This window comes from Lycorma delicatula, chromosome 4 (genome assembly GCF_047948215.1).
Source record: "Lycorma delicatula isolate Av1 chromosome 4, ASM4794821v1, whole genome shotgun sequence".
NCBI classification, from domain to species: Eukaryota; Metazoa; Arthropoda; class Insecta; order Hemiptera; family Fulgoridae; genus Lycorma; species Lycorma delicatula.
The window spans coordinates 150,861,452-150,880,234 of NC_134458.1; the positions used below are offsets into that span (position 1 = coordinate 150,861,452).

The 18,783-nt window shown below is 31.0% G+C and overlaps 1 protein-coding gene across 1 annotated transcript in view; it reads left to right on the forward strand.

The window, feature by feature from the left end:
- Nucleotides 1–4,047: 4,047 nt before the first annotated feature.
- Sarm (sterile alpha and armadillo motif) overlaps nt 4,048–18,783 on the forward strand; it is a 297,807-nt gene continuing 283,071 nt past the window's right edge. The window contains exon 1 of the mRNA XM_075364376.1: nt 4,048–4,167. Within this exon, the coding sequence (XP_075220491.1) occupies nt 4,063–4,167 (105 nt within the window). The 5' untranslated portion in view covers nt 4,048–4,062. The remainder of the gene's footprint in view (nt 4,168–18,783) is intronic.

Below are 18,783 nucleotides of genomic sequence, written 5' to 3' on the forward strand. Positions count from 1 at the left end.
TTTGTCGCCAAAATGTAGACGATATAAACAAGAGAAAGGTAAACAAATACAAACTTATAAAATATAGTTTTTTTTTAATATTAGATGTTATTAAACTTTAAAATAAAAAAGATTTTTGAATAAAAAACAAAGAAATTAAAAGCTACTTAATAACTTTGTGATAGGTCATATATTAAAGTATAAAGGAATCTTTAGTAATGAAGGAAAATTTAAAAAAAATATGATTACAAACAATTGTGATAAAAAGTAAATATAAAGGTATAGAAAGCAGAAAATCAAAGAACAAATGTAGAATACAATAGTCCATTTTTTTATTGAGAATTTCTGCTTCTTTTTGCATTTCATCATGAGAATCTTAAAGATGATCCGCATCATCCTGTTCATTTATTTTAAAACCTCGTACAGTCAAAGAAAGATATTAGTACACTGAACAAGCAAAAAAGGCGTTAAGTCCAATGGGTCATTCTCTGGGCTCCGAAATTCATCCTATTTTCATGATCATCATTACTCACGGTATAGTTTAATCTACTGTCAGCCTTATACAACAACCTAGTTTGTTGTAAATTTAATTGTTGTACTGTGAATATGTACTATTTTTGTTGTTACACCGTTTCGTGTTTGGCTTTTTTTAATAAATAATTTTTATTTAAAATTATTACTAGTATGAGTACTAGTGAAAGAGAGAGAAGTAAACGTTACAAATACTCAGTATAGAAAATGTAAGAGTTATTTCAGATTAACTGACGTTAGTAAAAAGAGTAAATTATATCTAGTATGAGTTCGGCAACCTACCGGGTTGGTCTAGTGATGAACGCGTCTTCGCAAATCAGCTGATTTCGAAGTCGAGAGTTCCAACGTTCAAATCCTAGTAAAGACAGTTACTTTTATACGGATTTGAATACTAGATCGCGGAGCGGATACTGGTGTTCTTTGGTGGCTGGGTTTCTTTTTACCACACATCTTAGAAACTGTCGACCTGAGACTGTACGTAAGACTACACTTCACTTACGCAAACGAATGTTTTGAGGCTGTTCCAGTTGAAGTCAGAAAACAGATTCTTAAGCTTTTAATGAGATAAATAGTATTGACAAACAAAACTCTTATTTATATGGATTAATACTGTTGTTCATGGAACACGTAATCGGAAATGTGAAAATGATACTAATTTTAGAGATACAAAGTCTTGATATTAAATAAGATTTAACATTGACAAAGTTCTTAGCAGTCTATAAAAGTACTGTTTATTTCTATCCATGGAATAAGCCGGAAAAATTGGATTTTTGCAAAAATCGATTAAATTTTCCGGTACATCTCCTAAAGACCAATGAGGTAACAAAAAAAAATAGGCTACACACATTGAGAACAATATTACTTTTGTAAAAAATTAATTTTATCATATAAAGGCCGAACTAGTCATTAAAGTATTTTATACGAATGTATTTTTTATCTAACATTATTTTTTCAATACTTTTAGAATTTGTAGTTTCATTTTTATATTTTAATATACAGAATGATCACATTTTGACGCGTAAAATGACTAGACGATATTCAATTTCATTCCGTACTTTACAAAGAATATCTGAAGTTATTCCATTAATTACACCTTCGATTTTTTTTTGTTCATTGATGATGACAATCTTCGTTGTGTGCACCTTGTCTTTGACAAACCCCCGAAGAAAGAAATCGAGTGGCATAACGTTAGGGAATCGAGGTGGCCAGGGAATTAAACCATCACGGCCAATCCAACGTTGAGGACATCTAGGTAGTCCCTAACATATAAACTCCAATGTGGTGGTGTGCCATATTGTTGGAAATAAACATTAGGTTGCCGGTATTCAATTCGTGATACTGCATACTCCTGTAACATGTCTAGATAACTAATCCGGTTGGCCGGCGAAGAAGAATGGTCCGATCGCTTCATAAGCAGTCAACGCACACCAAATGTTAATTTTCCGTACATGTTGATAGGAAGAGCGGAATGGGACAAGGTAGAACACCTACCAACAAGTGTCCTGATAACTAAAGCGAGAGAAGCTAGAGAATGGGATAGAGCGTGATTTAGGACTCAGATCAGTAAGAGGACTGAAGATCACCCAGCAAGGAATCAGAGTTCCATACAAAAGACCTGAGACTCAGGCGAAGAAAGTGACTTGAAGTGAAGGGTCGAAGGACAGCCCCCTGTGGAGCCGTCGTGCGTCTGCACTTGTGCGGATGGGCGACGGTGATGAAGCACGGGGACTCTGGACCCCTGGACCCTAAAGGCACCTCCTTGGCCAGCGCAATGCTTAAACTGCAGGACCGACCCCGGAGGAGGAGAAACGGTGAAATAGGAGTTTTAGTCGGTAGGGTGCGGGTATACATAGGCTCTTAATAACATCTAGCCGAACCCGTGCGAGTCCGACACTCCCCCATTTATGGGGGGTGCGTAAATGGCATTTCTCAGACTCATCTATAACAAAAAAAAAAATTTTCGAGCTATCACATTACGTTTGTCGAACGGCATGAGGTTCTATCTATCAAATCCAACAGTTATGGTGGTTAACGTGACCAGAAACATGGAAAACACGCAGTTTATCAAGAATGTCTGCGACAAAATTGTAACGGCGTTGTTTATCATCTTCAATTGCATGTTCCGACTGAATTTTCTATTCATGAAATTTTAGGAGCGGTATAGAACCTTCAAAATTATCGATTGCGGTATCCTCTGTTCTAAACTCGCACGACGAGTCAATTTACCCGAGCTTTTCTGAAGAGTTTCTCTTACTCGATCCACAACTTCCTTGGAGACGAGGTCTGTCAGGATCTTTTTGGTATATTACACTTCCTGTATCCTTAAACTGCTGATATCAACGTTCAACAGATCTTTATTAGGAGGATCACGGTCGTACTTTAAACGAAAAAGTCTACAGACAGTAATAACAGATCTGCTTTTGTGAATCTATAGTACGCACATTGTTTTCTCCTGCACGGTAGTCATTTCTCAATTGACGATCCCTCCTGTCGTTACATCGCGCCCGCGTGTTCATTCAAGGTCATCAGTAACTCTTAATACCTATACTAATGTTTGAAAATAATCAACGCGCGTTAAATTGCTTCGTTCATTTCTTATAAAACACTGAAATGTGCTTGAATAATTTATTCTTATAATTTAATTATACTGTATTAATAATAACATTCTTCAGTGCTATTAAAAATATTATATTTAAGTAACTTTTTCATTTCATAATTAACTTGTTTCTTTTATTATAATCCGCAATTTAACTCATTTTTTCTCGTAAATTTTGTGGAAAATATTTTTCTTTTTTATTTACATTTCTGTTAAGGATCTTATAAGTTATCATTTTAGGTTAACAGTTATAGATTTTGTAAGAAAAATAAAAGTTCGTCTGTAGAACTGGGAAAATATGGTTAAACACCTTTTCCCCTGTACCCTTCAAATATATTCAAATGAAGAAATTAATACTGATTATATTGGAATGAAGAAGCAGCGCCATCAAACCAGTTAAGTAACTGATAATTAAATATATTTATATAAATATTATTTTTTATTGTTAAGAGAGAATAAAAGATAAAAAAATAATAAATAAAAATAAGCGTGTTTTAATATCATGTATAATGTTAACACTAGTAATAAGAACTAGGATGAAGGGGTAGAGGGGATAAGATGAAAGTAGCACAAGCATACAACATAAAACAACACAACTTGTTTATAAGTGGTGTGGTGCGGCATAGGATAGTCAGTCTTCTCAGCATAAAGCTTGCATCGCGCAGAGCGACTAGTCAGTCGAGTCTTCGTTGGCTGGCTATCTACTTGTGAGCCGTGGTTAGTTAGCTTGGTGATAGCAGCGCTGGTTTAATATAAACAGCGGTTATAAAAGATTTCCGCGCGGCACTATGTAATTGATATTTTCAATGCATATAAACAACAAAATGTGTTGATTAAATTGATTATTATTATTGTTTTTTTTCACTTTGTGCGAATCGGCTTATTATTATTTTTTAATTATACGTAATTTTGATTGTTTTAAATTAATGTAATTATTAATAAACTGTTTTATTATAATGAACTCTGGCAGTGTTGCACCTCCACGTTTAAATAGACAATTTCGGCGAAGCGTTACAGCCCCGTCTCCTTTTGATAATTACAATGGAAAATCTAGATTACAGGTAATTAATATTATTTTTATCATTTTATAAAAATAATGTAATCATATGTAAAAAAAAAAATAATGTAACTAAAATAATGTAATTATCGAGTTGTTATTGTTAGGGTATGTTTTTAATTATTATGTTTATATTTCATTACTGAATGGAAAATATGGTAATCAGTGGGCTATGGATCTTTTTGCATTTTGCAAAAAAAAAAAAAATGGGGAGTAATATTCGTGTGTTGCGTGTTTGAAACTGGATAAAGCGGTTTTGATGAAATTTGGCACAGAGACTAGCGTATACGGTACCCACTAACTACTATTGTAGTAGTTAGTGGGTAAAATTTTAGGGTCAATATCTTCAGGTAGTTTAGAGGGGATTTTTGGGTTTACATACGTACTGCTTCCCCAAAAATAGGTTTATGTTTATCCCCCAAATTCTCTCCCCCTTCCCTGAAAATAATATTTTTATTTATTCCATATTTAAGTACTTTGGGATAATATTGGGGGGGGGGGGGGTTGGAAGAGCCGATCAAAGTTTAAAATTTTAATTTTTTTAACTTTTTTCATACGTTATTATTTTTCCAATATAAAAATAAATAACAAATGCTAGGAAAGCATTACAATTTTATTTTCAGTTTTTTTTTTTTTTTTACAAATCTGTATTATGAATTTGATATATTAATTTGTTTAGTACAATAATAAAAAGCTTAATTATATTATCTTTGTCTAATTATTTTCTGATTTTATAATGTTATTGAATTAAATATACTGTTTTGTTTACTGCAACTAGATAACTTGGGGATCTCTCATATAAATTTGATTATTACATATTAAAGTACCGTGTAGGAAAATTTCAGCTTTCTTGTTTCTTTTTTTTTTAGGAGTCATAAAAAAAAATTGTAATTCTGTAAATGATCCGTTTAGAGAAAAGCTTACCGCATGGGGATAGTTCAGCCATATTACCAACCAACCAACTTCCTTTTACGATAGTTTTTCCTGATGATACTTGGTTTTTGGGCGATAAATTTCAGGTTTATATATCTGGTTACGGACCAGATATAAAAATAATATAAACGAATAAAATACGATTATACCATAGACTAGGTGGCTAATAGTTGGTGGTATGTACGTTCGGAGCTATCCCTTATGGCGAGCATCTGCCATTCCTTGTATGCTATGTCAGCAGTTGGATTTTTAAACTAACTTGTTTACGATATTTTGATTACAAAAATAATTAAGAATTGTTCAAATCTTATCTTATTTTTAATTACCAATATGACAATATTACCATCACCAGTATTATCTTACAACTAAGAATATACTCGTATACATAAAACTGAAACACGCCGTTCTAAGTACGAACAAACCTATTAAGTGTGAAATATTATGTAAAAAACCTTTGTATAATTTCTACCCTCGAGTATTATAAAAATAAATTAATTTTTCTACTGGTTGATTAATTTTTAGCCGTATTTAATAAATCTTTTGTGAAAATTTATAATTCATATATTTGCTTGATCTCGTTGAATAAAATCCGTGAATGATAGATAGCTTTTCAGTAAAAGTAATACGATAGGAACTTTTAACATTTTAGCTACTTTAACTGATATGTCTTCTCTTGATGACATCTCCATTATTGACATCACTGTAAACCGCTCATATCTCAATTTATTTCTTAAGAATATATTAAGACTTCCCCATTAAAAGAAATTTAAAAAAAACAAAACATGTTGGCTTCCCAAAAGAATTATATATTTTACCCGAAAGGTACGTTACGAATATCTAACATAACTTCATTCTGTTTATCGTAAGTAAATGAAATAATTTAAAATTATTTACATTAAGTGATAGTTAACGATCCCAGGAAGCAGAATCAGTAGCGGAAAAGTAGTGTAAAACACACATTAGTAAGTTTTATCCGAATATTCTGTCTTCATTTTTAGTTAGACAATGTACGTAAATGATACGGTAATTCCAATGTCGCGGATATTGTATATCTGTAAATATTGGTATCTGTAAAATATTAAACTTTGCGTCTTAATTCCAAGAATGAGATTATTTATATGCTAGTTTGAAAACCAAAACAAAACAGTTTACTCAAAATCGAAAAAATAAAACATAGCTTGAAAATTTGGTCCTCATTTCCTGATGTGTATTCTTTATTAATATGAATATTTAATGTACTTATTTTACACGTTTGTTGTTAAAAATAATATATATTTTTTTCTTTTAAATAACCTAAACGTGGGACCTAACGTCCCAACACACTAAAGGACGCCAGGCATGTTGTAAATATATATGTTAATCCATGCATTTATTGATTATGTCTGATTGTTGTTTAACTTCCGTGATGTGAGGAGAATCAGTATCATTGACCTTCATCTTTATCTTTAATAAATAACTAAGTCCTTTGTGTAGACCAATGATTCCCAAACTGTGCGTTGAGGGCGCCGCGGCCTCTTCACAGGGACGCCGCGAAATATTGTAAAAGCTTCATAATTAATTGAACAAAGACATTTATAATTAATTATTAATTTAATGTTATTAAAGTAAAAAAGTAAAGAAGATACACGAGTTTTATTTATTTTTATCTCTTTCTTATGAGTACTCATACTTTTATTTAGGGTAAAGCGCCATGGAAAAATTTTAATTGAAAAAGGGAACCGCAACTCGGAGAGTTTGGGAAATATTGTTATTTTTATGCTTTTTTTATTTAAAATTAATTTTATAATATTCCTGTCCTTTGAATTTAATATAATTTTATTTTGTTTTTTACACAACATAGGTTTTTATAAATACATATTTTAATATAATGTATATCATTTATATTATATATATTATGCTAATCACATCAGAAATGAATATCTACAGATATAAAAAAAGGAATTGTTCCAGTATTTGCTAGAACGGTCAAGGGAAAACTGTATTAAAACCTTGAGTAGAGCCGTGACAAAATAAACAAAATTATAAAATAAAAAACAAAAGAAGTTAAAGTCCAGTTTAAAAAAAATAAAAGTAATAAATACACAAAATAATATTATAGTAAATACATAACGATACTAAATGAATAAAATCAGTACAATAAAACAATTTAATTAGGCGTTAATAAAAAAAAATATCCGTTAAACGAAGATGCAGAAAAAACCTTTTTTCTAATTTACAAATTTATCGACAAAGTAGTATTGGTTTTATAAAAGAACATCTTTTAATTTTATTTGAAATTAGGTTGATCTTTTGAATAGATCAATAATCGATTTAAAATGTCATTGGGAAGCAAAATAATATCCTTTTTTACTCGGAAAATGGTTCCACAACTAAACATACACTCGGCTCCGAGGGGTGCCATTACCTCTACTTACCTACCTCGTCGGAACAAAGTTTCCGCCAGATAGCCGGGACTCGGTCTTTTAGGCGCTATGCCTCTAATGAGGGGACTCCAAAGGATCCCCCACCAGGACTAGATCTTACTTTCCCCCCAACGGTACTGCAAGGCAGTCCCCACCCGATCATCTTAAAGCGGGAGACCGAGGCCTCCTTCCCCTTCCGGATGGGCTATCCTCAGAGACACCATGATGTTTACGAAGAAGCAGTTGCTGATGCCGATGGATCCATCTTACATCCCCGACCCCCAGGCGCATGACCATGTGACTTGCAGAATAAGCACCTAGGGACCTGTTGACAATCCTTGCGTAAATGGGGCCAGTCTTACCACATGTAAAACAGTGGCCGCTTCTGTCTGCGCCAGAACAGAACTTGGCCCTGTGGCCTGGATTCCAACATCTGAACCAAATGACGTGGGATGTACGCCGCACCACTCGACAGGTCACCCTCACCCATTCCGAACTCGCCCATCAGACAGTAGTTTGTCTGTCAGGATTAGCGGCAATGCCAGTGTAACCACCTGAGTGGAGCCGTAAGCCGGCCGCATTGACAGGACGCAATTAATTTTTAATTGACTTAATATTAGTACTCATGATTCATATTAAAGTGTACCAAATAATGATCTGATACCCCTTATTTATTTTTGTAACATTTGTTCTGCTCTTTTTTAGGATCCGAAAGGGGTGATATGCATATTTTTTAGGTGGTAATATAAGTAAAAATGAATAATGATGACAATTACATTGTACTAGCAGACCCATCACGGCTTCGCCCGCGCTATATGATTACTCGGGTTTCTCTTCGCGGTATTTTATTGAAATGCAATACGATCAAATGTTACCGATTGATGCAATCGATCTTTTTCACGTTCTTGTGATGATCCTGTAGCTCGTAATTGTGACATATGTAACATCGTTGTGCTGTTTTTTCCTCTGTTTCACATCTGTATTCTCTCATTCTCTTGGCACGAATTGTCTGTCGACCAATATTTTGTCGTTTTTGACGCATTGTTATTTTTAAATTAGAAAAATATGAATATTATTATTTAAGATTTTTTTTACATTTTTGTAACTTACGAAAACAATGAAACGGGTAATATTACGAAAACAATAAATTGTACAATATTAATTCACTATTAATTTATTTTCTTTCTTTATTCTTATGACCTCCAGAATGTTTATTAGATTTCAAACCTCAACATCTCATTAATATATAAATTATAAAAATAGTATAAATCTTTCTAATAAAAAAGTATGGTGCGTTGGCTTATTTGTTGTATGTGCTCACATTTTTATTTTCTGTCACCATGTAAACAGAAATATAATTAAGTAAAATCACTAATCTTTTTTTCTTTAATGATTATATCTGTAAAATACTTAATATTCTGATGCCCCGTGGCTGATAAACAACCTAAAACTTCTTTTACCAAATCGTCTATATCGAATATCATTGTGTATATCGATCGGCGTCTATGTCAATATCGACTTCCACAAACAATTGTGTGATTAAATATTTTTAAGTAATGGTTAAACTCGTCATCGCAAAGCGTTCTAAGTTTCGAGTTCTTGTAAAGGCAGTTACTGTGATGTATTATTGAATTACTGATCAGAATAAAATAATTATTTATTCTATAATTATTTGAACTATAAATGTAGTTTTCTAGGTTTTTTTAAAGTAATTATCTTATAGTATATTTATTGAGGCATCATCAGAGAAGCGCAGCAATGAAAGGTTTGAAATTTTAAGGAAAGTAATCTACATATTTAAAATAACATGACGTGAGTCATTTAAAATAAACGTCATGTAAAAATTACTGAAGGTAAATTGATAAAAATTTGTATACACGTTCTTCTTACGGTGTAGCTTCACACAAATATGTGGTTGCAAAGGGAAGTAGCATTTTCATGGCTTTGTTATGTAAATTTGGATATTTTTGTTACTGCAATCCAAAATTTAATTAATTTCATAGTTGAAAATTTGTTTTTTAATGTCATGTCTGAACTCGGTTCCAAGAGATCTTCTTGGTCTTCGTTACTTAAATTTATATTATTGCATTTATTCTCAATAAAAGGATTAGTTATCTATACATTTTTCTCCTGCAGGTTTTTTGTAGGGAAGTATTTTTCAAATCCATCATATGTGTATAATGACCGAAAATGTTGACTTATTACTACATTCAGACTATTAATTTCTTTTGTGTAGTAATAAAATCATAATAAGAATTAAATACATCAGGATTATTTTCTTCAATTTTGTTTAACAAAATTGTTTTTTTCAAATGCATAAATTTTATTAAATAACTTAAATGTAATTGTCATAGTTCCCTGTAAACTTAAGTCATTTATGCAAGAAAATATGTCACTTAAATATGCCAGTTTCGCAATCCAATACATATTGGAAAAACACTGTTTTTCAACTAAAAATATGTCCACTTCGGTCCTTAATTTATAAAGTCTGGTAATCACTTTTACTCGCGAAAGCCACATTCTGCATGAAGTAAGAGATGGTGTTCTGTTCCTACTTGTTGACAAAGAATTGCAAATAATCAAGAGTTAAGTTCGCTTTTCTTTACGAAATTAATAATTTTTGTCGATTCTAGGAGAACATTGTTTAATTCGGGTGACATATTTCTGGCTGTTAAGTCTTGGCGATTTATTTTACGATGTGTTAGTAATATGTCAGGAGAAGCGATTTTTTGAATCCTTTCTGTTACCCCGCAATCTTTCTCATATCTTATGTTCATTTTTTTCTCATATTTTTTTGTGAGCCAATTTGTTCAGGGACCGGCAGCATTATCTCGCGCACCGGCACCGGTCCTACGGACCGGTAGTTGAGAAATACTGCCCTAGACATACTTAGGCTAAACATCTGACCGCGACGGGTAACGCAAGCAACTACATAGCCTGTCGCACTCCGTGTCCTACTTTTTTAAGTAGGCATTTTATATGGTTGTTCTTATTGAAAAATTAAATCGTAGACTTTTACAGACTGTAATTCTCATAGTGAAAATGCCAATTTCACTATCAGTACAACTTTTTAACACAATTGCTATCGGTCACTTCTTAATTATACTACCAAGAAAAATATTTATTACAACAAAAATTAAAATAATTAAAATAATATTCGAATTATTAATTTCAGTTATTCAAACATATGTATTTTGGAAAACTTAAATACACATAAATGTACTTCATAAATACTGGAATCTGGCTTTACTGAGATCTAAAAAAAAAAATCGGAAAGGAATTGTTATCGATGCTACTTAAAATATATATTAAATTAAACGATATAACTAAATAAAAATATTTTTAACATATCAGAATAAATTATGAATATTGACTATTTTAAATTTTCCCCTGTGTTGGCATAAATTTATAAATATTTATTGTTTATCATCGAAAAAAAATCATAAATTATAGCTTATGTAATATTTTATAAAACTGATCGTAGGTTATCAGTTTTGTGTTATGTAAGAAATAAACTTACTAATGCAGTATTTTATAATTATTATGATAATAATTATAATGATACTGATATAATATTGGCTTTAATAATTTGTAGTCCAAAATATAATTTGTGTGAATTATTGTCATTCTGCCAGAACAGTTTACTCTAATTTTTTTTAATGATTTTTTGTTAAATAAAATAACACTCATATGAATTATATTGACAAGTTGTATCTTTGCCAATAAGTTTGAAACTTAATAACTTGGTTTTTAATTATAGTAAAAAGTAGAAAATAATCTTATTTTACACCCCAAATAATTTTCTGTTAAACTACAGATTTTTATTCCAATAAACTTGAGAAAAACTAATGTTATTAACATTTTTACTTTCCCGTCTAGATAGCGCTATAGCAGAGCTATTGCTCTAGAAGGGAAAATATTGTAATCTGTCCAATATGGGCATATGTGATTTTCACCGGATCTTGACATTTTAATACCTAAGGAACCCGTAAAACCGGATGGAAATTTTCCGGATGTTAGTTTCCACGCGCGCGCGCGCGCGCGCGCGCGCGTGTGTGTTGGCCTCTGAATTTTTTTTTGCAAAACAAATTTTTATTATATTTTTTTAAATACCACGTTAATCCCGTAGTAATAATGGTTCCACACATAGTTTCTTATTCAGATTATAAATCCGAATAAACCAGTTGTTTTTCTTCCTACTAATCCTGACTGAAATAACTATTGTATGAAAATGACGAACTACAAAAATTGTTCTTTTTAAAAAAAGTAAATTTTAAAGTAGAGAAAAAATTAGTTATTGAACTTTAATAAGACATATTTTCGATTTTTTTTTTTTTTAGTTCTCTTTAGTTTTTTCAATTTATTGAAGAAAAGTTTAATTAATGAAGTGAAATCCCCTAAGGTAATAGAAAATCGATTGCGGAATAATAATAAGTCAGACGTGATTTTTTTTTTTTTTTTTAACTAAATTATTACTAAGATAATTGTTTAGCTTCAATTCATAGACAAAGATATAGCAACTACTACTCAGTTGTTATAAATTAGTCCTCGGTTCAATGTTCCAATGTTCAAATCCTAGTAAAGGCAGTTACTTTTATACGGATTTGAATACTAGATAATACTAGATTTGAATACGGATTTGAATACTTTTATACGGATTTGAATACGATGTTGTTTGGTGGTTGGGTTTCAATTAACCACACATCTCAGAAATGGTTGACCGGAGACTGTAAAACTTACACTCTTACATATCATCCTCATTCATTCTCTGAAGTATTACCTTACGGTGATTCCCGGAGGCTCAACAGGAAAAAAAAGATAGTCATTCCGTTACGAAAACATCTCGTATAGCTGTACATTATCAGAACCCACCGGGTTGGTCTAGTGGTGAATGCGTCTTCCCAAATCAGCTGATTTGGAAGCCGAGAGTTCCAGCGTTCAAGTCCTAGTAAAGCCAGTTATTTTTACACGGATTTGAATACTAGATCGTGGATACCGGTGTTCTTTGGTGGTTGGGTTTCAATTTACCACACATCTCAGGAATGGTCGAACTGAGAATGTACAAGACTACACTTCATTTACACTCATACATATTATCCTCATTCATCCTCTGAAGAATTATCTAAACGGTAGTTACCGGAGGCTAAACAGGAAAAAGAAAGTACATTATCAGAGTTAATAAGATATTTTCAGGGTAGTTAATAGGGCGGGAAGCCAGCCGTCAGCCTATGTGCACAGTAATACGCCGCCTGCTATAAGCCGGGTTTCGTGGCGCGAGTCTCTGCCTTTAATCCCGAGGTCCTGGGTTCGAATTCCGGTCAGATATACCATTTTCACATGCTACAGAATTGCCATTTTATCTCATCCCCTATAAAGCAATATGTAACGGTGGTCCAGGAGGATAAAAAACCTATCTAAGAAGGAAGTTATAATGTTTTTGTGAGTATATGTTATTTATGCCTGGTTTTCTCTATGTAGCCTTAAAACGGTTGTACTAATTTTCGTAAATAAATAAACATTTTATTCAGATGAGGATATCATTTTGAAAATTATATAGCTTACGAATTGATAAATGTACTAACTTACTACATGGATAAAAAAGAGCTGTCCTAGCCTGGAAGGACCAAGGGCCCGTGGAAAACCCTTCATCAGAGCAGCATTATAAAGAATATTTATAAAAATAAAAGCAATCAAAATTCATATTATTGCATAAAAATAATAAATATATGAAATAATAATAGTGAGTTGTATGTGAAAATAATATATAAAATAATTTTTTCTTTTTTTTTTTTTTTTGCTTGATGATATTGCCACATAGGCTTGAAGTTTGTGTGTGGAATATGGAAATGGGATTTTGAAGTGTATGAAAAATGTCATGCCTGACCGGGATTCGAACCCGGGACCTATGCATGAAATAATATATTATTTGTTCAATTAAATGATTTCTTTTAAAACAAAATAATTTTTGAAAACTCATCAACAGAGTAAAAATATTAGTTTTAAAAAATGTTGTCATTTAATTTTAAATTGATGATTAGGGCCTTTCTTAAAAAATATATTTAACAATTATTATCGATTGCATGAGATGGTAAAAACTTATTGGTTAGATCAATGAACTTAAAAAAAGTAGAAATATAAATGTGTAATTCTGAAATAATTTTTTCCAAACAGAATATATAATAAACCTAAACTAAAAAAAACCTAAAAGTAAACTAAAAAAACTAAAACTAAAACGAAAGCTGTAAACTAAAAAACTAAAAACCTAAAAGTAAACAAAAATAAAACTAGACTGATAAAATATTTTTATAAAAAAATAATTCTGTATACTTATTCAATTAATAAATTATTTAATTTGAAAAACTTTTTTACACAATTAAATATCTAGAATCTATTACCCCTGAACAATGAATAAATTGTGGTGAATTTCTACTATTGGTTTGAAAGAAAGAAAAAACTCAACAGCAATTAACTCCTCTAAAATTCTGTTTTATTTTTGCGGTACCCTGTAAAAGCTGGTAGAGAATGATAATGAAATAAATTTTTTGTATTGTGTGAAAAAATGCCATGCTTGGCCGGGACTCGAACCTAGAACCTTTGGGTGAAAAGCAGAGACACTACCACTCTGCCACAGAGATCAGCTTTAAATAAAATTCTTTTAAGAAGTTAACTGAAGTGATTAGTACTAATTACTTATGGTTAAAAGTTACTTTTTTCTAAAATAGATTAATTTTTCTCATTTATTTTGCTAATTAGCATATTATTTAATTATACTGTTACTGTAATTACTTAAGGTTAAAAGTTACTTTTTTCTTTAAAAAAATTATTTTCATTTTTTTAGGTAATTAACGTATAGTTTAATTATACTCTTACTGTAGGAATTTTGTCTACACATATTTAACTACGTAGAACCTACTTGAATTGTTTGGTTAGAATTTCATTCTTTATTTTATAATAAATAATTCCTTGAGATATATCGACTTAACAAAATGTAAAAAAATAACATTCATGAACAATGGTTTTTTGCATTTGTTTCTATATTAACATTAACAACATATTAATGTGGTGAAGCCCTGTAGCCAATTAGTCTAGAAAAACCCGCTATTAAAAATATATAGCTTTATAGCTTCCTTTCACCTCGTCCTTTATGATAAATATTTTACCTGTTCTTTGAAATTAAATGTTTTGTAATTAATTATTAAATATCCTTTTTTCTTTTTTGTAATATCCTGCCTGTTTATATAAGCCATGTATTCATTAATATGCAATAATATATTTAACCGTTAATACGCTTTTTCATCAGAATTCATGTAAAATGAAATTTCTCCACAGTATTTATAGTTTTGGTGGCATGCTTTTTTTTTAAGTAAATACACTTTTCAATAAAATAATATATCAATTTTGTAGAAATGTATGACATGTATTCTATTTAAACTATAACAATTGTTCTATATCTATTATAATCAGGATCATGGTTTTAAATCCTGTATGTTTGATGATTATTTTTAAAATTGCTTTTGAGAGGTGCATACAGGGTAGTATGCAATAGTACACATCTGAAGATGTCTCCTATATGTTATATTTCTCCCTATTTGGACTTATAGATTAGGTAAGAAGGATTATGTACAACCAACATTAATGAGGGTGAAGTCTGAAGGTAGAGATTATTGGCTTATAAGATAATGGGAGGAGGGTGGATGTGGTAAGAAAAACCAATAGCAATCTCCTCAAATATACCTCGTGTACGTGCACATACAATGAATTCAAAAAATCAACAGTAATGGAAGAATTCTTTCACTGTCACACAAGCGCAGTTGGAACCACACATACTTGTTTTCCCTATATGAAACATAACAGAAGGCAAGTGTGTCAAAGAATGTATAGAGAGTGCTTGGACAATTATTCCTTGCTGCTAGGTGATTCTTATTTAGAGGTGGTTAAAGGAATGCTATGAGATATATTTATGAAGTTTAATTGAATTGATGGTACGATTAGGTCCAATCCTGTTATAGTTCATTGGTCTGTGAAATTATTAGGTTGATTCATTAAGAGAATTGCAAGGGTAGCTCATTCTTCCAGCATCATTTCCTTTCAGTCAGTCCTCTGAAAGGCTTATTGGTGCTAGAATATTTGTGTTCTAGCAGGAACGTGCCTGTTGGGAGGCTCTAGGTTTGTGGAGGTGATTACCCTTTCATCATGGAGAGAGGTGTATAGAATGGCTGAAGGCAGTTGACTACCTTTTTTGGGGTAATTAGGAAGAGGTTCTTTTTTCTTAAGTTTTCTTTACTCATAACCAGAATTTATCCTTATTAGTGTTATCATTAGTTGATATTTTATGTCTGAGTAGTTTTAATGAAGACAAGCAGTTATGGCTACATTCTTGGATACTGATTGAAGGGTTTGTCGTACAAATGAAAGATGTGTACCGTCCAAAATCTATTGAAAATTAGTAATAATTAGTAGATGTAACAAAAGATTGAAGGCAAATAAGCTGAGGAAACATGAAATGTTATCAAACTATAGGGGTACTGAGGTGGTCTAGTGATATGTGAACATTGATGTTGTTTTTCCAATCTTACTACCATCAGCTCAAAGCTTATGCAGCACTAGAAAAGTATCATCAGATCTTTATGAAAACCCTTCAGTGGCTGAACGGTTGAAATTTATATTTCAGCTATATACATCCAAAACTCACAAAATTCTTGAAAAATGAATGAGAACTTATCTTGAAGAGATCTGACATTATTTTCTATCACCTTTTTATTTTCTACAGAAAAATCATTGTGTTGTACAATAGATTTGAGTTAGAGAAGGTAAAATCACTTGTTAGTATTATCCTGAATAAAATTATCTGGATATGTGGGGAACCCAGTTACCTGAAGGAAACTTGCAGCACTCATTTAGATGGGCTTCTTTGATTTCATGGCCCTTGTGTGAATAATCATCCCTTTTTTTTCTAATGTTGTTGCACTCTTATATTTTCTTTCTTGTGAGGTTCGAATAGTCATCTATTGATAAGGAAGTAAAGATTTATAAATTACTGTAAATTTATTATTTGTGTAATTTGATCGGGATAGCTTTCGCTTTGCATTTATCAGGGGATTTTATTTCCTGTTTGCTTGATATAAATTCAAAAAGCCCAATCAAAACAAGTATAAAAGAATGTAAGACATTAATAACAGTTGAATCTATGCTTAATCAACCGGTTCTTGTAGATCTCTTAATTTTTACAACATAGGATACAATTTTTCATTGCAATGTTCATTTTTAGAAGTAGTAATAATTATAGCTGTCTTTTCTAATCAAGATTAAAAATCAAACCTGTTAAATTCAGTTTAAATGTAGTCCATCTATGCCACCCACTGTGTTTAATAGCTTAATGTGTAGCAGTATAATCAACTTAGATGATCATAATTTTTTTTTTATAATAACTGTTGATGTTAAGGTTTACTGAAGAGAAGCCAAAGTTATTAGTTATTATTCCATTTTAAGTGCATTATACAATTATACAAGAAGTTTATTCCTCCTATTCACTCTATTTGAATTACCAGAAGCTGTTATTGGTTATGTAGCTTGTAGTATTGTTTTGTTTGTATTTATTTTCATTTATTGTAATAACTAACCAATTATTTAACTCGGCACTACAAAAATAGGAGGAAAATTATTTTTAATTTTTTTCAGCTTCTGGTTCACAGGCTTTTTTCTATGTAATCAGTATGTTACTTTTGTTACACATTTATTTAATTTTTTCTTCTGTCTTTAAATATACGTGTTAAGGTTATTAAAAACATAATTTGAGTTTAAAATTGAGTCAAAATTTTATTTCTTTAGAAAAAAAAATTGTTAGTATAATATTACACTTAAACTTAAATGATGATTTTATTTATTGTTGGTTATATTTCCCTAAGGTCTATAATCAGTTATTCACTATATATGTGTGTGTATGTGTGTTCGAATCATAGCAGTATATCCATCATTAATCTTCATTGTTCTTATTTATGACACGCAATTGTTTTATAAAGATGTTCTTGAAACCTTTTATGAGGACATTCCGTCCTACGCAATAACCTTTATGACAATTCTAAAGTAAAGGAAACATAAAGATATTCATTTCCTTCAGTAAAATTAAAAGAAACATTAAGAAAGATGCTTAACTTATTAAAGTAACAACTATCTTTGTCACTAAAATAAGAAATTGGAAATAGAGGTCTTGTTACATTAATGAGGAATAGGAGAGAGATAGTGTGAGAAGTGTTAAGATAAACAGAGATGAAGAAGTTTAAAAAAAGAGTATTGAAATGAATGGATCTAATTTACAAAAGAAATTTAGTATTCATTTAAGGAAAAGATAGAATACAATAACACATAACCACAATTTTTTTTTCTTAACATGTGATACATGAAACCAATCTGTTTTTTAATGCTGAAAATGTATCTGAAGTCAGAATATTTCCATTACCCTACGTTTATGAAAAATTCCAAAATTAAAATTTTTTAAATTGTTGATTTTATATGATGCATGATTAATAAAATAATCTGTAAAATCTGAGAAGGACAGTCAAGGATTCTTCTCCATAAGAGAGAAATTACCAAAAGTAAATAAAGAAAAATTTAAAGAATGGATCTTATTGGCTCACAAATAAGGGAACCAGTCAGAAATGAAATGTATAACTGTGTTGACCAGAGTAGAACTCACTGCTGGGCAGCGTTTAAAGACACTTGTAAAAATCTTCTGAGTGTCCATATATCTCAAAATTACCAGGATATTGTAGACAAATTGATAAATTCATACAGAGCAACAGGATGTACTATGTCACTAAAAGCCCATTTCCTGCATTCACATCTGGATTGCTTCCTGCCAAACCTGGAGGCAGTAAGGCAGTAAGTGTTGAACATGGTCAATGTTTCCACCTTGATACTCTATTGCTGAAAACCCGTTACAAAGGCAAATGAAGTTAATGTCCCATGTTAAAGTTAATGACCTAATGTCCCATCACTATTAAACTGAGGGTGATTGTATATAAAGATCTGTAATCGAAGAAAATAAAATGCAAAAAAGGTACCACACTTAGAGAAACATTAAAATATTTTATTTTGAAGAATATTTTTAAAATTCTTAAATTGTTACTTAACATTTAAAAAAGGTTTTTTAAGTGTGCAAAATTGTTTTTTTTTATTTAAAAAAAAAAATTGCGAATTGAAATGATTAAATACAAATTAATGAAAGCTGAAACTGATATAATAATAAAGTTTTGATTACTTTCTTATGAAGACAAATATTTATTCGT